The following is a 26,766-nucleotide window of genomic DNA, read 5'->3' as shown; positions in this document are numbered from 1 at the left end:
GATTTAAAAAAAGGGGCTTTGTTAAGGGTTAGTTGACTCTAAAGAGACCTCACAGGGCAGGTAATGTCAGTCCATCCCTGTGCAGGAATCCTAGACCCAGGAGGTTGCCTGTGGTGACAGTTCCTTATGTGAATAGCTCCATTTAATCGAGAGGCCTTCCTGCTTTTGAGCCAAGCAGCACTTCCGTCATTTCTATCTCTGGGTCCTGATTTGGTTTCTAGAGCCCCAAAGAATATATCTTCAGCTACTTCTGCATGAAACTCTTCAACTATTTGAGAGCAGTTTTCACTTTGCCCTGAGTTTCTCTTTTCCAGCACACACACACACACACACACACACACACACACACACACACACACACTCTCTCTCTCTCTCTCTCTCTCTCTCTCTCTCTCTCTCTCTCTCTCTCTCTCTGAGCTTCCATTCACAAGACCAGGGCTAGGTCAGCTTTCTTGGCAACCTTGTCTCCTCACTCACATTAACTACTTGGGGTGATTGCCGTGGTCTTTCTCCCCAACTGCCTGGCAGTGCAGAGCAGAGATCAAAGCGCTCTCATGGGGACAGTGAGAACCTCCATTTACTAGCCCACCCCTCTGTGCCAGGCCTTGTAGCTCTAGGGCAGCAGATGTTATTTAATTCAGCTCTCATAGCAACTCGATCAGGTAGCCACTGCCATCTTCACTTCCCAGGTGAGAGCTTGGAGGTGCGGTGAGGATAAATACCTTGCCTGAAGTTGTAGAGAAGCAGTAAGGGCCGGCTTAGAAAGGAGCCCAGGCTGGTGAGATTCCAGAGCCCACACGTTTTCAAATGCTGCCTTGATCAAAGGTGCTGTTTGTATTGTTGGAAATACTGGACCAAAACAGCTCAACTCAACATTTTGCTTCTAACCAGGACTGTTCGCTAGAAAGAAAAAAGTGCACTTCCTTCTTCAGAAGGGGATTGAATTGCCATTAATATTCATTTTCCAGTATGGGCCTATCATCCTTGTATCTATCCCAACCTTTGAGGAAGAGTTTTCTGTTTTCTGTTATATGTTTCCAGAGAGAGGTGAGTTTAGCAACTCCCATTAACATATTCAAGGAACATATAAAGCATTTTGTTAATGTTTGAAGTTGTCTTGATTCTAATATACTAGAATTTGTTCATTACATTTACCCCAGCTAGATTTTTTTTTAAATATAAAGTTGTTTTCCTGAGCTTTTCTCTTAGTACAAATAATAAATGTTTGTTTTAGAAAATACTGCTACTTTATTGTTATATTGGAGCTGTCTCGTAGTCATTTGTTAGCACTCCACAGTCTTTGTTAACACTTGCATACCTATATTCTCTCTTTACTGTCACAATTATTATCATTATTAACAACTGAAAAAAGGGTCTCGAGGCGGTGACATAACTTACCTCAAGATTCAGAGGCAGAAGGAAGCAGAACCAGGATGGAACCAGGTTCTTACTCCCACCCTATTATTTCTTTCTTTTCTCTAGTGTATCTCCTGATTTACAGGGCTTTCTGTCACTACACCTCATTTATGAGAAATATTTGGCAACAGTTTACTTTGTGATAAGTTAAGTACTTGGGTAAAGTTGAAATAAGCTCCCAATCCTGTTTATGATGTTGGCAAGTTGACACGGGCAGGTGGAGGAGACCCTGCCTCATGAGACTTGAATGGCACTGTTTGGTCCTTGTTATCAGAGCAGCTTTCTCAGTCACTGATCAATCTTGGCATGTGTGCAGCTTCTCAGAGGTTGCAACCCGGATGTGCCCTACACGGGGCCTCAACCCCTTTAAAGACAAGGAAAGATGGAGCCAGATACCGTGGGGGTGGGGACTGATGCCCAGCTCCCCCTCCACCAGCGCTCAGTGAGTTCCAGTGCCCTTCTGGCACCTTGCTGACTCCCTTACAAATGTCACCGACACCTCGTCTCCGGGTACACTGTCACCTCCTGTTTGGCTTGCCGTCTTGGCTCTCTCTCCACTCTCCAGGCCTCACCCTGCCCTGAGGCCTGGCTCCTGGCTGACCAGACACTTGCGTGACTGTTGGTTCCTTTGGCTAGGCTCCCTAATCCCTGCAAGCTCTCTTCCTGGCTTCAGATCCTCAAGGGAACCCAAACTCAGCTTCTGGAAACGTCCAAATAGTAGCTCTTAGCTCCCTGGTGAGATGCTCTTGATAAAGGCCAAATTTTCCTGTGATCAGGGAGGTCTAGCCTTGGGCTGTGTGGTCCCCTTGTTCCTGACCCTGCCAACCAGCCATCTACAGGTAGAGTGACCATTACTTATCACCCACATACTTGGGGCACCTTAAGAGTGGAAAAGGGTGCTATTAATAACTTCCCCTGTATGACAGGCTAAACAAGGACAATCCTTGGTCAGTGCGGATATATTCTGGGTTGTAGTCAGCCTGACTCTTCCCTTAAAACAACATTACACATTTACTTTGCACCCAGACAGGCAGATGGACTGTACACAGCACCACATTAGGCACTTACATGCCAGCCTTATTTATTTCTACAACGATCCTGTATGTATAGTGTTGCTTTTATTTCACAGAGGAGGAAACTGAAGCTCAGAGAGGTTAACTAGTTTGCTTGAGGTCACATCTAATAAGTGGTGGGCCCAAGCCTGATTCCAAAACCTTTATTTTCAGTCCGCCCTTTGGGTCTTGACTAGTATAATAATGGAATCAATAAAAATGAAATCTTGGTGGGAAGATAATCGAGACAGCCCCAAATTAAAAATGTGCTATGCTCTGGACAAACACTTTTCCATTGATTGCTTGGAAATTGTGCATTTTCCCATGGAATAAAAAAGTCTAAAATGGTGGTTAGGCTCCAAGACCAACGAACAAAAGCCTTTGTAGACTATAATTTCACTGTGGCTTACTCCTCTGTGTAATGCTGAACTGGAATAGGAATCAGAAAATGTAGGTTCCTATCATAGTTCTTTCACTTATTGACTGTGTGACTTGGAGCAAGTGACCTCTTTGGGCCTCAGTTTTATCATCAAAATTAAGCAAATTTCTAGAAAATATTCTAGAAGCTAGAAAATGTCTAGCTTCTAAAAATTGCAAGAATCATAGGAGATAATCTACATAGAAGTCCTTTAAATATAGCACCTGTAATACTATAGGAACTGACCACCATTTATGACATTGCCAGGAGGCAAGTCAAGTTTCCAAGAGCCCTAACCCAGACCCTCAAGTGGAGACAAAATCTCCTTTGAGCCGGGTCCGGTAGTGGGTTGATGGGTGGCCAGGCCAGTGCAGGCCTGGGAACCTCCGGGGAAGTGTGTCCTCCTCAGGAGGTAGCACTGCAACTGGGGGAGAGGGGGAGAAAGGAGAAGAAGGGTATAGAGGGAGGAGAAAATATAGGCTCCCACAAGGATCTGGGGCTCAGTCAGCAGAATGGGGGGTACACGGCAGCCACGCTTGGGTGGGAATCTGGATTCTGAGGAGCAGGGGTGCTGGGCCATGGCTGAGACTGAGATAACCTCAGCCAGTGTCTGCATGACAGTTGGGAGTAGGGCTCTTACTGCTTTTGGGGTTGGAAAGAGCAGCAGTCGTTTACATCAATGGATCGTTCACAGTTCATCAGTATAGGACGCTGTATTGGTTAGATGCACAAGGAGTCTAGATTCTTAGGTTAACTGAGTTTAAAAACAGTGATTTCCAAATAAAAAATCTATAGAAAACTCACTTAATCATATAAAGGCTTTTATTTCATTTTTAATGCCTCTCAACCTCCCCCAAAACAGGCGTGTCACTTCAGAATTTTTTAAATTTAAAATTTAAGTCCCAAATTATACTTTTCTCTGCACATAAACAATATAGATCAGCCAGTCCCAGTGGGCGAGGTCTACCCTGTATGCCTAAACAAGGACACATTGAAAAGTAGTTAAAAGTGACAATAAAACCAATGAAGAGTGGATTGGCTTTTAATCGCCATGTGCTTGTAAGTCTAGCAATGACAGTGAGAAAATACTCCTCCCCACAAGAGTCTTTTGTTGGTCTAAGTTATAAACAATTGTTATGTCTGTTACTGTTTTTTAGAAAAAACAGATTTTTTAAATTGAAGTGTAGTTCATATACGGTATTATTTTGGTTTCAGGTTTCAACATAGTGATTACAGTTACGTACATTATTAAATGCTCACCCCAGTAAGTATAGTTACTATCTACAGTTTTATTGAGATATAGTTCCTTTACCATATAATTCACTGTTGTAAAATCAATGGTTTTTAGTGTATTCACAGAGTTGTGCCACCATCACCACAGTTTTAGAACATTTTCATCACCCTGAAAAGAAACTCTGTGTCCAGTAGCACTCACTCCCTTCCTTCTACTTCCCAGCTCAGTCCTCTAGTCCTGGGCAACCACTAATATATTTTCTATCTTTATAGATTTGCCTATTCTGGACATTTCATATGAATGGAATCCTACAATATGTGGTTTCATGCACCTAACAAGGTATATTCAAGGGCCATCCATGTCATAGCATCTGTCAGTACTTCATTCCTTTTTTGTTGATAAATAATATTCTATTGTATGGATAAATCAGTTTATTCATCAGTTAATGGACATTTGGGTTGTTTCCATGGATGTTAACTTGGAGATCTCCTACATGTACAGCCATCCCCCAACTCATGTCGACTCAACTCCAAGTATTCGTTTTAACAGTCAGTTCATACTGGCTTGAATAGTTTGAACCTATTTCACATGCATTTTGTGTCTCCAACCCTTGTGGGACTACACATTCCTGCATTCAAACAGTAGATGTGAAATAAACAGCAATAACAGAGTGATTCCAAACAGGAACAAACTCAACTTAAGTCATTATTTGACAACCTGAGGTTTTTATTTGTGGTTAAAACTTAAAATAGTGCAACAGTATAAACTGCACGGTATGACATTTTTGTTTCATAAGTGCAAATTTTCATTCATGCATGAAATATTTTACAGAATTTGAATGTTTCAAGTAAAGTTTCATTTTTCTTTTCAAGTAAATTGATTTAAAACTAAAGAACAAAATAAGAAAATAATGATTATTACTCTTACTGTTATGTTATATGCTTATTACTAAAAATAACACCATTATATAAAGGAAGATGGCATTAAAAGAGGTCTGCTGCAGATGTCAGATCACTTTTAATGATCTGTCACTAGGCGTGTCACTGTGAATGGGCATGTGTAAATAACCAGATTATTTTGGGAATGTTTCTTGTATAGAGCAGTCTTGGATTGGTAGGAGAAAATGGAGACAGATTAGTTTGGCAGTGTGGAAGGAATTCCTGGCTAAATTATAGGAAAAGGGAAAAGTCCAGAGTCAGAGATTACATGGCATATCATAAACATGAATGAGTAGTAGCAGTTTGGGAAGTTTGGAGAAATAGGGTAAACCTGGTCCGGGGTCTAGAGTAGAAAAACATTTGAGACTCCCAAACAAGAACTTTATGGAATAGGGCTTGAAGTTCATTATTTTGGCAGCAATATGGAGGATGAGTGGGGACAACAGAAGACCTCAATCCAAAGGCAAGTGATAAGATTGGTCAAGTAATTTAGACATGAACTAATAACATTCTCCATCTGGTGGCATTGCAGAAATAGAGAAGGAGCAAATCAACAAGATCTTATAAATTCAGTATAGGAAAAATGTTAATTTCCCCCTAAATCGGCCCATAGACTTAATGTGATTCCTATTAAAATCCCAGCAGGGTTTTTTGTAAATATAGACAATCTTATTCTAAAATGTATATTGTAGGCACAGGCTCTACAGTAGTTAGAGCAATCTTGAAAAAAGAAGAAAGGAGGAGAAATCTCTCAACCCCATATTAAGGCTTAGTTCATAGCTACAGTATAAAGGTAGTATAGTATGGGCAGTGGGATAGACACATGGGCCACAGAACAGCATAGAGAACTCAGGAATAGCCCCATACGTGTAAACCCAGCTGATTTGTGACAGAGGTACAAAAAGCGAGGCAGTGTAGGCAGGAAATGCCTTTTTAAAAAATGGTGCTGGAGCAATTGGATATCTACAGGCCAAAAAGTGAACCTTGAGTTACCTTTACAAAAGTTAACTCAAAATGGATCATGGACTTAAATGTAAAAGCGAAACTATAAGACTTTTAGAAAAAAAATAAAGATAAAGAATATCTTCGAGATCTGGAACTAGGCAAAGATTTTTTAGACCTGACACCAAAAGCATGATCCATAAAAGGAAAAATTAGCACATTGGACCTTCTCAAAATTAAAAACTTTTGCTCTGCAAAAGACCCTGGTTAAGAGAGAAAAAGTCAAGCTACAAAGGGGGAGAAAATGTCTGCAAACCACATATCTGATAAAGGGCTAGTATATAGAACATAAGGAACTTTCAAAACTCAGGAATTAAAAAACCAAACAATCTAATTTAAAAGTAGGCCAAAGACATGAGCAGACATTTCACTGAAGAGAACATACAGATGGATAAGCATGTGGAAGGATGTTCACCATCATTAGCAACTAGTGAAATGCAAGTTGAAACCACAGTAAGATAGATATGTGTCATGTAGTCATTTCCAGTTTTGCTGAACCACACATTTATGGCATATATTGAGGATCTGGGGTATACAAATTAATAATTCAGCCAGTGAAAGAGCTAAGCTGACCCCAGTGGACATCTCTTAAAAATGATTTGTTCTCTCTTGTTGTATCATAAAAATTAAATGCTTTGGTGGTATCCCCAAATCTGGAGACAAGGTTCTCCAGCTATCTCTCCCAAATACCATATATAATTACAGTAGGATTTAGTGGCTAATTAGATACAGGAGTAGCTCTAGTGTCTTTGAAAATTGGTTCCATCTGACCCCATTAGCAGTCAAATAGCAGCAGCTATGTGGGAAGGACAGAGTAGGCCACTTAACAGCTGTTTGATGTGACAAGGACCTCTTTCTTTAGAATGCAGTTTCCCCCTCTGGAAATGAGAATGACAATTCTCATCTTACAGGGTGTTGTGGGGATCAGACCAAAACCTATGAATATGGGGTACCCAGCCTAATTCTCAGCATGGGTATGGTTATTGTTTAGACACACAAGCTAAGTCTGCAGTCTCCAGAGGAATTTGAGTGATTCTTTCTCTGGAGCAGTTTAGTTTTGTTGACCATATGGCCAGGAATATCTGAGACAATCCCACATTTGTTATTCCGCCTTGCTCTTCCCTTAAGTATGCTGATGCTTGTCTAAGCACATATCTCGACTGAGAAACCCATCACTGGTATTATGTAAGAGCCAGAAAGCTGCATGCAAGACATTCCTGCTACCTCTCAGTGGTCTTCCAGATGTCAGCTCACTTTCTGACACAAGGCTTAGAAGTTTGGGGCACCCCTGGAATGTTGATCTAAACCACACCAGACTGCAAATCACAGCTTATATCCAACTTGGTCTCCAGCACTTTTTTCTTAAGATGGTGATTGTTTTACTTTTTCACATTCATTATCACATTCCACAAAGTAAAGTCCCTCCATATTCTACAGCCTGATATCCTGTGACTTTGTTTTGTGTGTGTGTGTAACAGAATGTATGCTATGACTGTATGTGCTTTGAAAAAGTGGTTCTATACTGGGCCAGCAGTTTTAAGGATTTTTCTGTTAATAAGCCCTGCATCTTCATCCAGCTCTAGCAATGCTCTGCTAAGAACAGACGAAGGTCATTCATGTGTAAATGGAAACACACCAAGAAAAAAATCAATACCAAATGTACATCAAGATCAAAAGAAAAAATAAATTTCTCAATGAAATACTTACAGCTATGTAGAAATCATTGGTTACTGCTGGATCACATAAAATTGAAGGTTAGAGCGTGTTTCAGTGAAGTTTTTTTAAAGACAGGGACCAGCCAGAGGCTATGATTTGTGTATCCCATAGGGATAACTACCCAAAAATCCAACTGAATCCTGAATTACACATATGTCCCCCCAAAACACTGTAATAAATGCAAAAAATAACTGGGAACATCAAGGTCTATGTAAATTAGGACCTACAACCAAAACATTATTTAAAAAGCAAATATACAAAATATTGTAATGAAATTAGTAGCCATGAAATATTTGATCACACATTATACTTTGATGAATTTTCATAATCAAAAATACATGGACACATCATGACAAATCACTCTCTTGATGAGCATTGTCCAGGGAGGCTACTAAAGTTAGTGTGGCTCTTGAGGTCTAGATACATTCATTTATACATTCAATCATACAGTCATTCAGGAAGTAGTTATTGAGTACCTAGTAGGTGCCAGAGTGAGCTCTGAAAAAAGAGCAGCAGAAAGCTGATTAAGACTGGGATTGGGAGTCTGAGAGATTTAGCCTAAATACTGGCTCCCCCACTTGTAAACTGAATGCAAGGTAGTAGACTTTCAGCCCCTGATTTCTATAAAATGAGGATAGTTATACTTGCCTTACAAGGTTGCACAAGTAATATATGTGAGATACTTAGCCCAGTGCCTGACACATAGTAAATGTTTCTAAGGAAAAAGGAGGAGCAGGGAGAGGTGGTACTCCAAAAATGTATACTCCCTAACTCAGAGATACCCTGGTATCTTGCTCCCTCTTTTTCCTAAAGAGTGCCACAAGGATGTCCCCAACCCATGCACTTAGTCACACAATCAAAAATTTACTTAGTAGCCAAGGAGAAGGGCCATGAGGAGGTGGGAACATGCAGAGGCAGGCTTAGAAGGCAAACCCGTGGGAAGATGTCAAGGTTGGCTTCATCTTTGCTCTCCCTTTTCTCCCAGAGACCAGATAGGGAAATAGCTTCCCTCATCTCTAGAGGGAGGAGAGCCCATGGATGCTTCTGGACGTGCAGACCTCTGATTCAGTTAGAAGTCTGGCTTCCTGGCACATCCACATCGACTGCCCCATCCCTTTGTCAGTTCCTCCTCTTGGAGGAGTGAACTAAATCATGAGTGATGTCCCAAAGACAGGCTAGGGTTGACCAGTAGGACAAAGAGGAGTCAGGGAAGATTGGTGGTTGTGGTTTTGTGAGTATGAAGCTTAAAGGAAAGTATGCTGTGGGGCAGCAAAGAGTGGGAGATGTACTCAGAATAAGGCTGCCATATTTAACAAATAAAAACACAAGTAAATAAAAAATTCAAGTAAATTTGAATTTCAGGTAAATAACAAGTCATGTTTGAATATATGTCCCATGCAATACTGGGGACACACTTATACTAAAAATTATTCATTGTTTATCTGAAATTCAGGTTTAACTGGGTTCATCTGTATTTTCTCTGGCAACCCTACTCAGAAATGGAATTAGGAGAACCTCCTCCATTTGCATCTGTTTGAGACCAATAGGAAGCAGCATCTTCAGGCAGTCTATGATCTGCTGTTTTGAAAGTCCACCTTTCTGAGGCTAGAGTCCTGTGGTCCCGTGCCTTTTGAGTAGACATCAAGTCAGAATCTCCATAGTGCAGGGCATGCTGCTGGGTGCTAGGAATACTGAGAGGTGTAAAACAGTCCCTAATATAAGGGCCCACTCTCTCTGGAGGACCAGAGAGACAATAACCACAATAAAGATAACACAGGCAATTGTTAATATTTACTGAGAGCTGATTGAGACATTCTTCCAAGCACTTTGCAGATTAATTTATTTAAACCTCACAGCTAGCCTATGAGGTAGATTTTTCTTATTAATTCTGATTTATAAAAAAGGAAACTGAACATTATAAGTAAGGTAACTATAATTTTTTTTTTTACCCGAATTGGGAAGCTTTCATAAGTGAAATGGATTATTATCTGTCACTACTCATAACAGCAGGCATAAACTGGAACCAAACCAAGACACACCAGGATTATGGCATCACCTTATGGGGGAAATGCCCAGTTCTCATGGATAGACAGCAGTAGTGGAAGGATCTGAACCCAGGCAGAATGGTTCAAGAACACTTGTGCCCTTACCCAGGAACAATGAAGGAGATTAATTTAGATGAATTCCCTCTCCCTAGACTCAGCTCCCTGAAGGTGGGCCCTCTTGTTTTGCTTTCCACATGTCCTTGGCACCCAGCAACCTAGCAGATTGGGTGCCAAAAGTGCTTGATTGACAGATGAACCTGGAAAGCCTTCGTGGAGAGGGTAGGATGTCAGCACAGCTTGAGTGGTGGTGAGGACTTGGGCAGGGATCCCTTTCTCTTCCTCATTCTGTCCCTCTTCCCAGTTGCTGGAGGGATGCTGGGGGGAAGATAAGACAGGAAGGTAAATAAGAGAGGGACACTAAGTGAACTAAGCAAGTGATTTCAAAATACAATATTTGCACATGGTGAAGTCTGCATTTGAGAATGAGTCATAATGGACTCTGTCAACCCTTGCCCACTTCTTTTACATGGACACCCAGGTGCCCACTGCCTGCCCTTTCCAGTACCTGTCAGATCCCATGGATTGAGAATCAGTCACATCACTTGGGTCCTGACCAATTGACTACCCTGCTTGGTCCTGTGGCACGAGGGCTGCTCTGTCCTCCATTTAGATCTTCCTCAACTTATGATGGGTTTACATTCCAATAAACCCATCATAAACTGAAAATATTTTAAGTCAAAATACATTTAATACATCATAAGTTGGGGCCTGTCTGTATAGAACTGATCCTTCTAGTAAGTCCCCTGGAATCTCCACAGCCAGCTCAGGCCTGCTTTCCTCCTGTGCTCCCACCAGAGCCCCTAGCCGGAGGTTACATACTCCCCTGAATCCACCCCTGCCCCCCTACCCCCTGCCACTGCCGCAAGCCCCCGTGAGAGCATCCTCAGAGACTGCTACTGCCACCCCTTTTCAGGGAATTTAAACCTGGGACAATCCACTGCAAGCCCACACCCTCTTCAAACGGGAATCATGAGATCTTTAAAACAATAAACAAACCCCTCCTCCTTGCTGAGGATCAGCTACTCACTTTTTAAGAAGAGAAAGTAAATTTGTAGAAGGGATGAGACAGCCTCTGGCAGCTGATTCCCTTCCCTCTCTCTCCAGAAAGATACTAAACTCAACTGACTCCTGCCTGGCAGTTGCAGAATGAACAAGAAAGGGCTCTTCTGACATTTTTGTTCTACCTACAATTTAACTGCATGTAACTGAACTAACCAGACTGTAAGCTGAGGTCATGGGCAGTATCCCATAAAATATTTTGAATCCCAAAAGTCTGGCATGGTTTTTTTATCTGTGGGACTCCAATAAACATACTTAATTTGGTTTGACTGCTAAGGGTGTGCCTGGGCTTAAATACCCTAAATTACTTCTGACACCAGAGTGTGTGTTAGTCTGGGACAGCAAGAGGCCTACCAGGTACTTAAACTCAAATCCTCAAGATTGTAAAGAAAGGAAATCCTGATTACTTTTCAATACTCGTGTCCCCTTTTCTCTGCCTCTAACTCTAGGGCTTTACCACTGTTGAGCAGAGTAACCTCCTGGACCCTCCGTTTCCTGGCACTGAATCAAGCAGGTTCAGCAAGATGATCTTAAGGTCCATTCCAACTCTGACATTCCAAAACTCCAGGATTCTGGTGGACCAACCAGTGGAGAGCAGGAATGGAGTGTTGCGTAAATGCTTGGGAGTAGGCATAAATATGCAGTTGGGAAGGAAAAAAGCAGGGGAGGCAAAGGTGTACCTTGCATCTAATCTGAAGGCCATGTGGTGTTGCCACATCCTACATTAGACCCAGCAGACGCCTGCATCTGGCCCAGCCTTTCTTTCCTCTCACTCACTGGTCCATGTGTGCATCCTGCCTTGCTCTGGATGCTGCTCAGGGTGTGGGACTTGCCCCACCAGACTGTAAGCTGAGGTTATGAGCAATGTCTTACAAGTTAATAAGATAGATGTAGCTCCTCATGCAGTTCACAGAAAAAAAAATGCAGATGTTTAAACATACAAAAACAAAAACCACTCAATTAAGTATAATTGGGTAAGTTGTTCTAAGACTTTCTAACAAGTACCCCTTCCTTTTGGGGGATCAGGGATGGCTTCCCAAAGGAAGTGGTCTGGAGGTGTGTCGACCCAGTGCCTGGATATTTCCCTGGGAGCTCTCTCTCTAGTTTCTCCTCACTGTAATTGATCCTGACAGATCTTTTCAAATACCAGTTTCTTGCTATCATTTCCATCATGGGAGCTTTACAGTGGCCTCCTTGTGCACAAGCTTGAGTAGAGACTCAGTTTCCATCTGGAGCCTATCCCAGGCGGTAACACCCTCTGGGATGTTACCCAGGCGGTGCTACCCTCTGGGGCCCATGGTACCCTGGAGGAATCCCTGACCTATTCCATGTACCCCCAAAAAGAGATCAGAACCTGAGCCTTGCCATTTAAAAGCTGCCCATCCCTGGGTTACCTTTAGATCAGATCTGACCACTGACATTTTCTATTGCAAATAGAAAATTCTAATTCTGAAGGTGTTAAGGAAAAGGTGAGAATAAAAGTTAGAAATTAAAAGCAAAAGAGATCTGCCTGATATCTAACTCCTCCAACTCTAGTAATAAGGATATCTGAGTGCTAAACTAGCATTTTCTTTACTAGCAGTCTGCATCCTTTATGTTACTTGTAGCTGCCTTCTCCTCTAGGAAGGTGTCCAGAAATTTGACAGTAAGCCTTTTGCCACCTTCATCACTGAGCTTAAGCCTAGATGTATCTGATGAAATCACCTCTATTTCTGAAAACAGGGGTACAACAGTTGTGAGTGAGGAGAAATCGTAATATCTGGCCTCTGAATCAGTGCTGCTTCTTCATAGGAGACATTCAGGGAATGCTAAGTAATTTCTGAGCTGCAAAACCCCAGGATAAAAGCTTGAATATCGTCATCCCTGCTGTTTTATTGAACCACAGATCACTACTACTGTTTGCCTGATTTTATATGAAAAAGAATACATAATCTGTAAAGGTAAAGATGAAATCTCTCTGCAGGAGCCTATCTTTTCGTTGGGATGTGTCAGAGATTCAGAGAATCAGTTGGGAAGGGAGTGTTAAGTCTCCAGAATGTTCTACATCATATCCCATGTTCCATAAGGCTGCAAAACAGAAACTGACAGAAATTAGGATATCTTGGTTTGCATCCTAAAATAGTGCTCAGAATTCTAGACAATATAGCAGAGCTCTGTGTCCTGTTTTTGGTGGTTTATTCTATTTTAGGTTACAGAAAGGTGCAGGGGTGGTACATTGCAGGAGGAGGAAGGAGAATACAAGGGCATGAGGGGGTGGTCTTCAGGGAACTTTGGGGGGTTTGATGGGACTAGAAAGGGTGCTGGGGAAGGGGCCACAAAGAACCCAGCAAGCCCTGCTGCAGACTGGTTTTCACAATCAGATCTCTGTTTGTGGAAGCTCATTCTGGCAGGTGGCAGATGGACTGAGGAGACTCCGAACCCTAAAAAACTCTCAGCAGTGTCACTGCTCTGCTAGCTTTCCAGCCCCTTCATGTTCTATTGCTCCATGAGCTCCTCCCAAATTCTTTCAACAAACTTCTTGAGAGGATCTCTCCCAGAGTTTCTCCAAGGGTAGTCCTGAGAATATGCAGAAGTCTGCCTTTCCGTAAGCTGCTGAGGGCCTCTTCTGCACGCTGATGTGCCAGGACCTCCAGGTTTCCAGGCAGGACTCCTTGCCTCTCTTCCAACCACTGGGAATGGTCATCTTTTGGAGCCTTGGGTCCCACGGTAAATTCTGTGTATGTAGATGCATGAAGCAGTCTTAAAGCATGAACACTGAAGAGATTTTAAGTGCTAATGGAAGGGAACTAAGATTTGGTGTTTTGTTTTTTTGTTCATCTGTATTTTTAAATGTTTCTACTTGTAATACTGTATAATAAGAAAAAAATAGATAAAATAAATTTAATGAGCACCCAGTATTTGTAAGCACCAAACAAGCTCATAAAAGAAACGAGTTGCCCCAAAAGGGTTACAGACTGCAGGGAAGTGCCCTTGTTTTCAGCAGGAAAGAGAGGCCTTGTAACAACAGGAAGCGCTGGGAGGCCGAGGTACCCAGGTTTCCAAGCAAAGCGGTTCTGGAAACAATGGCTGCCTGTGGCTCTGGAATATTGGACAGGAAATGAAAGGGTGCTGGGGGCGGGGGTGTAACGGGGAGCTGATAAGCACTACCTGACTGTTCTTCACATGACTTAGAGGGCCAAGGATGAAGTTGTTTTTTTCTAAATGCTCCTCATCTTTCATCAGCAAAATTGATTTTAGAAAAATACAGAAACAAAAAGAGCCCATGGTGCCTCATGTCTGGAAACTATTAGGAGCTGAGCCTCCTGGGAAACCAGAGGTACAATAAGCAAGAGAGAGTACTTCTCACTCTCAGGCATGGTCACATCAGTCAGGGGACCTTCAGATGAACCCAGCACCATTTAAAGCTATGTCTCTGGAGGGCTCCTGCCTCCATACTAGTAAAAATAGCACTGGGGTGAACAGGAGTCCAGCCATACCAAGGAGATATGTATAAACCTTCCGAGGTTGAAGTTCATGTTTATTTTAACACAAATTTCCGGTTTGTATGGGTGGAGCAAGTTGGGGAGTGATGAGCAATGCCAATAAGAAACAAAAACAAAACTAACAAAATATAACGCTATTGTTTTGCCCTGGAAGACCTAGATATAAACCAGAACCAGCAGGAGTGAGACCTGAATGTTTCAGGTAGAGCCAAACCTGCCTTCTTACTTTCTGGTCGGGTTTCCCCTCCCCAGCTTCATTCAGGAAGCTCACAGGTCATGGGATGTTAGACCTGGAAGGAACATTAGCAGTTCTCTAGGTCCAGAACTTGCTCCCAGCACAGATGAAAGTCTGAAGCTGGGAGTGGCTGTTTTTTGCTTGAGGACTTACAGCTGGTCCATGCTGCTTTAACTGATAGGCATCTGGCACTTAGTGCCTGTGAGATACCAGAGGACTTCAAAGAGAACAGTTCCCCTCCTGACAGGTCTTCCGTAGAGTGCATGGAAGTCAGGACTAGAACCCAGGTTTCTTAGCTCAAAGTCTTAAGCTCTTCTCTTTCGCAGTGGTTGCTCTTAGACATGAAATCCCCTCTGCACTGCTCTCTACTCTTCCCATGCCTGGTCTGTGCACACTCGGTTTCCCTAAAGTGGAGGTTATGTTCATAAAATGTCCTGGGAAGTGCATGACCTTTGGATTCGGAAAGATGCATACTGCACTCCGGCTTTGTCACTAAGTGTTTGACTGTGGACAAGTCATCCAGCCACACGAAATCTTCATTTCCCATTTATATAAGACTGATAATGCCTACATCTCAGAAGGTTGAGAATCGAATGAGATAATGATTGTTAAGTATGGTACTCCCCGTGACATTATTAGTACAACCCATGACCACCCGCTAGATGTGCATCAACAAAGAAATACTGACCTGGCACACTCAGTTGAGAAAAAACTGACATTGTCCTCATTGTTAAGATGATTGGTGTTCATGAAGCATGCAATTCAAGAAGCAAATAGCTTTTCCCTGTTTATCTCTTGTTAACCTGCTCAGCTTCCTTCCTTTTCCCCATTTTCTGGAGGCAAATGTGGCCATGCTCTTTATCCAGGACCCAGGAAGAGCCTCCAGCCAGGGCATTCCCAAGGAGCAGGTGGCAAGAAAGAGAGGAGCTGCTAGTCCTGGAAATAAAATTTTGGTCAGGTGAATCAAGCTAAATGTGGTCTTTAGGCAGTTAAGTTGAGGATTTAAATGATTGTTGGCAATGAAAAGGAAACTGATGCTCACAAAGAGGCCCTGGAAATATACCCAGGGTAGGGGGAGGCAGTGACTGAAAGATTTGTCATCCATGAGCAGCCCCATAGAGTGTGTGAGGTCTGCCTCACATGTTCGCTGAGAACCAAGTCAGACAGTAGTCTGGATAAGCCCAAAGAGTCCTTATAAATGATACAAAGCCTAGCAACCTCCATTTTCAGCAATGGGACAAAATCCTTCCATGGTTTATTATATGTGGTGAACAGGGCCAGCTGTAAATGCAAGGCCGTGTGGGAGCTTCTGGGAGGCTTGGTGTCTGTGTTCTCAGCCTCATCAGACCCCACCCTTTTTCTCTACTCAGCACCGCCCTTCCTCCAGGCCACAACACCCCAATCTCCTCCAGCACTCCCACCCCAGGCCCCTGTGGCTGTTCCTCCTAGGCTGTTTCCAGTTGCTCAGTAACTCACTGATAATGTGTAGTCCCAGATATTCCACCCCTCTCAACCAGCCTTATATCTGGTCAGCAAGGCACTCACCTTTCTTAAACACCAGGCACCAGCTAGAAAAGAGGGAGCTTTCTCACCTTCCCATTCATCCTCAAAAAAGCAAAAGAGGTCCTTACCACCTATCTTAAAAGGACACCTCATTTTTTGTTTTTGGCGTGATGTGTTTGTGATAAGTTTTTCCCTCATATTATCTCCCTCTTCCCTGCCCACCTTTGTTAAAGGACTATTCTCTTGAAGGGAAGAATTCCAGGGGTAGCGCTGTTGAGGCATCCGAAGATCTAGTTTGAGAGCTGCCTAGATTAGACATAATTCCACAGGCAGTGGGGAGCCATTGAATATTTTGGAGTAGGGGAACTTTATCATTAAGGTAATCTTTTAGACAGATTTATTTGGCAGTGGAGATCAAGATGAGTGAAATCTTCCTGGGCCATCATTAAAAATTACCCCAGTTTACTTGAACACTTCTCTCCTACCAGGCTGGTCTAGTCAGCATTCCTGGAATTCACCATATTATTTCCTGCTTTGCCAGCTTGTTTATACCATTCCTGGGTCCAGCCCCACCAGAAAGTGGGCGACTTTTACTAGTGCTTATTATATGCCAGGTGCTTAACAAGCATTCTATATGTGTGGTAGTATATATATATATTACTTGTATCTTATCATAGCATCTCAAATCACACCTGTGAACCAGTGTCAGCATTCTTATCACATAGCCTTGATTTGTCCTTCTTTATCACTCACTTATCTCACTACAGTGTGAGCACCTCAGGGCGATGGTCCTATCTGAGCCCTCTTTAACGTGGTCCTCTCTACAGTCCCAGCTCTATATGCACACCATTTCCTGTTCTTGTTCAACACCCAAAAGCCCTGCCTCACTTCCCCCACCATGTGTAATATTTGTAGAAGAACTTTTATCACTTTTGTTGTGCCTCTCTAGGGCCCTTAACGTATTTTGCTTGATATTTTCATACAAGCCAGGTTACTTAATACCTCTAGGCTTCAGTTGCCTCATTTATAAAGTGGGATAAATACCCCTCTTACAAGGTTTTGAGGATTGCATTGGGTACAAATAATTGGGTAGCGCTCAGGGATGAGGACATAGCAGGTGCACGGTAGTTATCCATTCCCTCTTGGCTTCTTAAGGGAGGGACCTTGTTCACCTTTTTGTCCCTTGCTCTATATAGGCTCTCAATACATCTGTATTGGTAGATGGAGAACTGCTCTCACTGAGAAGGACTGGGTGTATTGATAACAGAGACTAAAGGGGCCAGCTGGGATGAGTCAGGGTATGGACCAGGGGGAGGGGGCCCTGGACACTTTTACAGAAGAGAGCTGACTCAGCAAGGCATCCGAGACCCTAAAAGTGAGGAGGGGATTCCAGGACGAAATCTGCCATCAGAAACCTCACCCAGCAATGGAGCAGAGCCTCTCTTTGGCCATACCAGGTCAGCCAGCAGTTTAGGCAAATACTTCTATTTAACAAGGAGGAATTATCTCAAGGGGGTCATTGGAAAGGACTTCAACAAACATTTAGAAATTGCTTCAAAGACTTCAGAAAGCCCTCTGATTTCTTTAATGGAACTAGTTTTCCAACAACGTATTTCTTAATTTAAAAAAAATTGTTTGTACCACATCCTTGTTACAGAAAATCCAGAAAAGCAAAACTAAAAATATAGAAAAGCAAAAGGATGTGTTTTCTATGACCTAGGGGTAACGACTATTAACATTTTAGTATGTGTCATTTGTTATCATTTAAGATATTGGGAAGGGTGGTGTAAAAAGGAGACAGCCACTCTGTACTCCTTATATTTGTGTATCTTTCTTTTTCAATTCTTTAAAATTTGTTTCCAGTTTTATTGAGATATAACTGGTATACATCAATGTATAAATTTTAGGTGTACAGAATAAGGGTTTGCTTTATACATATTGTGAAACAATTACAACAGTAAGTTTTAGCATCCATCATCATATATATATTATATTTATATATTATTATATATATATTAGCAAAAAAAACCTGTTTTTTCCTTGTGATGAGAACTCTTAAGATTTACTTTCTTAACAACTTGCATATATACCATACAACAGTGTTAACTGCAGTCATCAAGTTGTACATTACATTCCTAGTACTTATTTATCTTGGAACTGGAAGTTTGTTCCATCTGATTTTTCTTCAGTTCCTCTCTACCATCTCTGGTAACCACAAATTTTATCTCTTTTCGGGGTGTTTGTGTGGGTTTTTTTTATTCCATACAGGTGACATGATATAGTACTTGTCTTTCTATGATTTATTTCACTTAGCATAATGCCCTCATGGTCCCCCCATGTTGTTGCACATGGCAGGATTTCCTCATTTTTTGTGGCTAAATAATATTTCATTGTGCATACGTAACACAACTTCTTTATCCGTCCATCCATCCATGGATACTTAGGTCTTTTCCATGTCTTATCTATTGTAAATAATGTTGCTCTGAACAGGAGTATGCAGGTATTTTTTTTGAATTAGTGTTTTTGTTCTTTTGGATATATTCTCAGAAGTTGAATTGCTGAATCATGTGGTAGTTCTACTTTTAATTTTTTGAGGATCCTCCATACTATTTTCCACAATGGCTGTACCCATTTACATTCCCATCAACAGTGCACAAGGGTTCCCATTTCTCCACATCCTCACCAACATTTGTTATCACTTGTCTTTTTGCTGATGGCCATCCTTACTAGTGTGAGGTGATATCCCATTGTGGTTTTAATTTACATTTCCCTGATTAATAATGTTGTGCATCTTTTCATTACCTGTTGGCCACCTATATATCTTCTTTAGAGAAATATTACTCAGATCTTCTGCCCATCTTTAAGTTGGATTACTTGGTTTTTTGCTTTTGTATGAGTTCTTTATATATTTTGGATACTAACCCATTATCAGATACATGGTTTTCAAATATTTTTCCCCATTTGATAGGTTGTCTATCTCTTTGATGATTGTTTCTTTTGCTGTGCAGAATCTTTTTAGTTTTATGTAGTCCTACTTGTGTATTTTCATTTTGTTGTTTGTGATTTAGGTGTCATATCAAAAAAATCATTACTAATACACATGTCAAGGAGGTTTTTCCTGTTTTATTCTAAGAGTTTCATGACTTCAAGTCTTATATTTAAGTCTTTAATCCATTTGGAGTTAATTATTATGAATGGTAAGAGAGGGGTCTAGTTTCATTTTTTATATGTGAACATCCAATTTTCCCAACACTATTGAAGAGATTATCATTTCTCAATTGAGTATTCTTGGCTCCCTTATCAAATATTAGTTGTCTAAGTTGTCTATATATTTGCTTAAGTTTACTTCCAGATTCTTGATTCTGTTCCATTGATATATTTGTCCATTTTGATTTCAGTACCATACTGTTTTGATTACTATAGCTTTATAGTATAGTTTGAAATCAGGAAGTGTTTTTCATCTCCTTATCAACATATACTGCTTTTGTAATGTTTTTGAAAGGAATTTAAAAATATGTATTAACTACTAGGTGTTGAACACCTAAAGGTGTAAACTGCCACTGTAAGGGCCTGCAGTGGTAGAATTTCAGGCATTTTGGTAGTCAAAGGCAACGGCTCTCCTCAAATGGTACCTCCATACTTGGCCACCAGTTCATGAGGCCTGCTCTCTGTGGGGAGAGTTGGAGTCAGGTAGGTATAATTTGGGACTTTTTATATTCCTTCCCAGTTGTGGAACCATGAAAAAAAGCATGGGTTTTGGAGTCAGACAAACCTGGGTTTAGATACCAATTCTGGCACTTACCAGCTCTGTCATGTTGTGCAACATACCTAACTCTCTGAGAATCAGCTTTCACACTTTCAAAATGGAGGATTTTGCCTGTTCCATGGATTAGCTATGATTATAGAATGGAGAATGCTGTTAAAAGACAAACAAAATAAAACTTAAGGCAGAGCCTGATACAGAATGTGTTTTCTTCTTTGAGGGACCCAGACAATAGAGAGCAAAAAACCCATCTGGAGAAAAATGATCAATCTCCTGTTCAGCAAAATATTTCAAGTGCTTGTGTTTCACGGTTATTCTGGATAAGTGAGATACAGCACTCTCCTCAATGCCCCCAAGGGGCTCACAACTTAGTAATGGAGATAACAAAGATAACAGGCAACACCTAGAATCCAGTACTGGATAAGAGTAGGCTTACAATACATTTTTGTTAAATTGCATTTTTTAACTAAGATTTTTTGGAAAAGGTGATATATTCTTATAATTCAAAAGTACAAAAGAATATGCAATGAGATAGCTCCCTCTCACTCACAGCCCTAGTCCCAGGCCCCCAGTTCCTTTTCCTGTAAGCAGCTTAACTTATCACTTTCTTATGTGTCCTTCCATAGATATTATTACATACATTAAATATTACATACAATAATACAAATGAATTGCACATGTATTCTTTCATTTTCTTTTTAGAAAACAGATGTAACATACTTTATGCTGATCTGCACCCTGTTCTTTTTGCTTGACAATGTCTATTAGAGACCATTCTGTACCAACATATGAAAGATTCCTCATTCTTTTATGACTATATAGTATTCCAACTATATAGCTATTCCATTATTTGTATAAGTAGCTTCCTATTATGGACAATCTTGTGTTATTACAAAAATTACTGCAGTGAAAAACCTTGGACATATGGAAATGTTCTGGAATTGGCATAATGAAAATATTCTTAAAAATGATGTTTGCTTAATTCCATAAATAAACCAAAACCACTTAATTATATACTTTAAAAGGGTGAATTTTATAGCATTTGAATTATATCTCAATTTTTTAAGAGGCTAAAAGAAATTTTAAACAAAAAAAACTTTTATCTGAGGGAGGACAAAGCCCGAACATATTTAAAAAGTGTATTTTCTTAGATAATTAGAAAGCACTTAATTTGCTTTTCCTAAGGAACAGAGACATTATACTTTAAAAAATAAATACCACAAATTTCAAGCTTTAATTTTACATTAGAAGAAGAGGAAGAGAGTAGAAAGAACTTAAAATAGAGAATAAAGAATCAAAGAGGGAAAATTGAGTGGAGATCCACAGAGGCATAGGGGGCAGGGTGGGACAAAAGAGACTGCGTCGTAGGACAGAGGAAGTATGGCACAGAAATAAAAGAGCAGGAGCTTGCAGAGAGAGAAGTCACAGGGGAGCCACTGTGACAGCTCTTAGATTCCTGAGGCAAAAGCTAGGAAGTTCTCTGCTGGCAACCAAGAATAATAGGAAAGCAGTTGAAATCATTACTTCATCTCTTGAAAGAATGCCATAGAGCGGGCTCATTCACAGCCTAGCAAGGCTGCTTGAAGTCCCCACACTCCCCAGTGCACAGCAGCCGAATCTCAAAGGACATCTTCCTGTGCAGCAGCTCGGCTCCCTTAATCTTTTACCCTTGCCCTGGAAACATCCAGGGGCCCTTGGTCCTTTCTGGCTGCCAATCAAGATGATAACTATGTTCATCACACCCCGGATTTGCTCAGCCCCGTTGCGTCTCCTACCTCCTGCCTCTTCCCTGCTTTCTCCCACTATAAATTAGTTTGCATTTTCTAGGGTTTTCTATAAATGGAATTGTACAAAGTGTACTCTTACCATCTGGCTTCTCCCACCTGTACACTATATAGCATTCCTTCTTTTTGCTGAAGTAGTATTTCATTGTGTGTATACACCACTAGACTTTATTCTGAAGATCAGGAATGCAGAGCCCAGAGAGGCAATGCAATCTGGCCTGTACAAGATCACAAAAGTCCGTAATGGGGTGGGAGGCAGACCTCATTTTCCTAAAACACAAACACAATTTACAGTATAAAAGAATATGGCTGCCAGGATCACAAACCTGACCAAATAAAGCTATGCTCCCTCCAATCTCTGTCTGCAGACCTGATCAGGTCCTGGCCACACAGCTTGGCACAGTTTAGCAGATATGACTTCTGGGGGACTCAGAAATTATTTGACTGCTGGTTTTTTCTGCACCAGAGGCTTGAAGAAGTTAGGAATTGAGGAAACAAATACTGCCCGTTCCCATTATTTATAAGGATAAAATGTCTTTTAGTTGTACCATATTGGATCAAATGAGAAAAAGGACTTTAAAATGCTTTGGAAAGCATAAATCAAAGGGAAGGTTTTCCTTTCCATCAGAAACCACTGGAAGACTTATTTTGTGCTCTGATTAAAATATAACATCTAAGATTGCTGATCCAAGAAAAACAAAACCAAATGAAAAGAGGACGTAGAGAGCCATCAGTGAAGCATTTCAAAGAAGCTATAATTTTATATCAAAGTCAGCAACTGTGTGTATCTCTGTAGGAGGAGACTGAAAAGTCCTTCGGGCCCATGATAAATCCCACAGAACTGGCTCTGTGACTCGATTCCAGCATCCCTCCTTCCCATGCCTAAACTGACAATGGAAGCTTTCTTTCTATCTATAACTACTCAGCTATTTTGTATCAAGCTTCTACCCTGTCCAGAATCCTAGGGTGTCCCCAGTATGGTTGGACCCCAGGAACAATAGTCCAAAGAATTCAAAAGAGATTCCAAGACTGAACTCCTTGTAGCCCCAGCGACACTAACTGCCAGCATTAGCTTTGGACCCTTGCTTCCCTCTGGGAGCTGCAGATTGGCAGGATCTGCCTCACTGGGGGATTTGTGAGAAAAGCAGCTCTTGAGAGCCCGCCCTCACGGGAATCTGCATGTTAACAAGATCCCAGTGATGAAAGTATGAGATGCTCTGGCCTCTATGAGTGGTTCTTCGGCTTCAGCGCATCGCTCACCTGGAGGCACACCCTGAGCACCAGCGATCTGGCTCTAGAGCAGGTGATCACAGAGAAATAGTGGGTCTTTCCCATATACTGAGTGGAAGAGAATTACTGTACCTCCAACTTGGCCTGAGATGAGAATCCAGGAAAGCTAACTCTCCTCAGGGAGGGGGACCGTGGCCTCTTCCCATCTGTTGTTTTAATATTTCCTCTATTTAAACAGAGCTGTGAATGAAAGGTTCTATGGCCTCTGTACAAAAGCCAGAGTAAATTTATGGCAGAGACTCCATCCAGGAATGTAGTCTCTCCACCTTTAAAATAAACGGGCCGAGGTGCTGCAGCCAAGAGCTATGGTACTGAGAAGCCCCTATCTGAGAACCGGATAGGACAGGTTGGTGACCCTGCACCACCCCTTTTGTGGAGTGTTCTTTAGAAAGGCCCTCGAGTCTGGGGATTTTGTCTCTGAGTCCTCCTTGGGAATGCTCAGAGCTCTTAAGTCCACTTGCGCCTTGCATGGATTATGAGCCGTATGCCTGTCAGACACACAGTGCAGAACCCAAAGCCAAGCCTGGGGGCAGGCCTGCTTACTCAAAATCCTCATATTGTGGGATCCTGCTGCCTTTGTTGTGAAGATAAACCTGGATGCATGGAAAAGAGACCCCAGGCGAGCAAAATTCCCTTCAAACAAAAACATTTAACCAGAGGAGGACACAAAAGCCATTCTGAATAGTAGTACTGAGTGTTGACTAAGAGTCTGGTCAGCTCAGTCCAAACCACACATGGGATGGGAGGAGGTAAACTTTTCCCCAACATTTCCCCTCACAGATTATGAATTGACATCATAGATACGCTTCAGTAGAAATAGCTGTCATTGTAGAATGCTTATTATATGCCAGGGTCTGTGCCAAATGTTTACAGGCATTACATCAATCCAAGCTATTAGATTAATATCACTGTTATCCTCATTTTACATATATGGAAACTGAGAAACAGAACTATTACACATTTGCCCAAGGTTATAAATGCAGTCTGACATCCAAACCTGTGCTCTCAACCATATACCACATGTGGCGGGTTACAAAACAGCTTGGTGTGGTGGAGAAAGAGTTGACTATCATTGGGCACAACGAGAATATTTAAAAAAACTAACAAACAATATTTTTAAGCATTGGAACTCTGCTTGCTTGCTTGCTTATTTTTGTTTGTTATTCGTTCATTCATATATATGTATATATTTAGAGGCATGAGGGCGGGAGACAAAAATATTACCAAGAACCCTATCTATAAAGTAAGATCAAAGTCTAGCTCTTCTGGATGAAGCCAGGCAGAGGCTCTGGAACCTGCCCACTCTCACAGCCTCTCCTCCACCACTCCTGTTCCCACCCTGTACTCACTCACAGAGAGCAGGTCCACCTTTGTGGTCTCTGGCTTCAATATTTCCAATCCCAAGCACTAGCCCTGTGCTCTACTCACCTGGGACAACTAAAATGTTCTCCCTAGTTGCAATCATGAAGGACAAAGGCAAAATATGAATCTGTCTTGGAGGGGAGCAGCCCTGATGTGCATGGTATTTGAGAGATGGGTGGAATACTTTATGACCAATTTTACTTAGCATCTAAAATTATAACTAGTAGTTGGAGGAAATGGTGGAGGTGTTGTTTCGAAAGCATTGTAATAGAGGATCCAGGAAGAATATTGAGTCTGAACTCCTGGTGTCTGCCTATGTAGAGGTCCGTCCAATATGGTATTTGTCGAGGCATGATCATGTGCATTAAGCTTTCATGGACTGGCATTGGTCTAATCTAAGACTTTAATGGATTAGGTGTGTTTTGGGGAAGTGAGCACAGTGCTAACCCAAGCACTATTCATGGAGTTCCAACACCACCTCTATGCCTGAAGACTTCAGCATCCAAGGCTTGAGTAGTTAGTACTGGATTTCTTCACAGAGCAGGGTAACTCCTTTCAGATTCCTGGACCCGATTCCAGTGAGTGTGAGGGTGGAGAGGGGTCTGCCACAACACCGAGCAATTCTTGAACACCAGTAGGGTGTCAGAGAACTCAACTTAATTCTGACACCATCTGCCCTGAGACAGCACCAGATTTCCCAGAGTAAGGGCTCCATCCTACAAGATTGCCCTCCACCCTCCACCCTCCACTCTGGACACCAGTCGCAAGCCTCAGGCAGTTCCCTCTGCTCCTGACCAACACTCTACAGATTGGAGGTTCCAGCAACCTCCCCCTAAATTTTGATTAGTTTGCTAGAGTGGCTCACAGAACTCAGGGAAACCGGTTCACCAGTTTAAAAAGGATCAAGGTAACAGCCAGATGAAGACATACACAGGGCAAGTTCCCAAATAAAGGAGCTTCTATCCTGGCAGAGCCTGGGGCTTGGCTCAGTGGCACGTGGACACTTTCTGGTTCTGCTGGTTCCCCAAACGTGGATGTGCTCTTTGACAAAGAAGCAGGATGCAAAAGAAAGACACGCTCCTCTCATGGGGTTTTATGGAGGCTTCACTGTATAGTCAAGACTGACTAAGTCATTGGCCATTGGCTGATTCAACCTCTAGCCTTGCCCTTCCGGGGGTCCAAAAGTCTCTCATTAGCATGACAAGACACCCATTTCATCTTTAAGGCTCTGCAGTGTTTTCAGGAACCGTGGATGAAGACCACATATACCTGTGAAATATGTGTCATCTGAATGTGCTCATTGCATCGCCCATACCAGACCACCACCCACAGGTCTCTCACGGACCGTCCTCAGGTGGATCTGCCCAAGAATCAGAGTGGCAGGTGACTTGCCACCCTCTGCACACCATCCAGAAGGCCTGCAGCTGCCATTCTGTGTCTCTGAGCTAGCAGGGCCAGTCAGGGCCAGCCTTGGGAGAGAATAGCCTGGCCAGACCCTTATACCTAGGCAGTGAACTTCTCAAGTATCAGGAATTTAGGAGGCCATGTTGATCCCTTTAATGTAGTTGTGGGATCAATGACTGGTTAGACCTATTTGGTGATGGTGTGCTAGGCGAGTCTTGCCTTTAAAATCACCTAAAAAAGTTATTTAACCTTTAAATCACTTAAACATTCTGGCATATATTCTTCCAGTCTTGTTTCCTTTGCAACATTTTTTAACTTAGTAGAATTCACAATGTACATTGATTTCTTCTCTTGTTTTCTTTGACTTGCCTGTATCATAAATATTTCCCCATGTGTTAATTGCTTTTCATAAGAAACAGTAATCTTAAGTGAGGGAAGTAAATTTACCTGCACCTTGGTTTCCTCAAGTGTATAATAGGCAGTCGTTATCCAATTTAATCTTGCCACAGTTACCAGGAAGGCTTTTAGAAACAGAGATTTCTGGGCCCCACCTCCAGAATTTCTCATTCAGTGGGTCTGGAGTGAGGCCTGGGAATTTTTTGTAAATGAAAAAACGTATCACCTACCATTTACAGTTGTTTGCACTTGTAACTTATATGTGTTCCATATTTATGTCTTGTTGAAGTTACCTGGATTTTTTAAAGACTATCTTTAAAGGGCAGACTTCTATCTAATGCTTTATTGTGTTTTCTTTTCCTTTACATAGTCCCATATGTTTTGAAGAGCTGTGCAGAATTTATAGAGGCCCACGGTGTTGTGGATGGAATTTATCGGCTTTCAGGGGTCACCTCAAACATACAACGGCTAAGGTAAGCTAAAAGAATTCTCCCATGAGCCTTTCTCTCTGCATACCTCTGTCCTCAGGTGTCAGGAATATTAACACCTGAAGGGACTGAGGGAATGGTGGTGGGGCAGAAGCTCAAGTGCTGGTGTTTTCAGATGC

At 41.9% G+C, this 26,766-nt stretch overlaps 1 protein-coding gene across 1 annotated transcript in view; it reads left to right on the top strand.

The window, feature by feature from the left end:
- ARHGAP31 (Rho GTPase activating protein 31) overlaps window positions 1–26,766 on the top strand; it is a 99,896-nt gene that overhangs the window by 30,728 nt on the left and 42,402 nt on the right. Inside the window, exon 2 of the mRNA XM_073231596.1 lies at window positions 26,530–26,632. Within this exon, the coding sequence (XP_073087697.1) occupies window positions 26,530–26,632 (103 nt within the window). The remainder of the gene's footprint in view (window positions 1–26,529; window positions 26,633–26,766) is intronic.

This window comes from Manis javanica, chromosome 3 (genome assembly GCF_040802235.1).
Source record: "Manis javanica isolate MJ-LG chromosome 3, MJ_LKY, whole genome shotgun sequence".
In the NCBI taxonomy this organism is placed as follows: Eukaryota; Metazoa; Chordata; class Mammalia; order Pholidota; family Manidae; genus Manis; species Manis javanica.
This window is presented reverse-complemented; position numbering and strand designations above follow the sequence as displayed.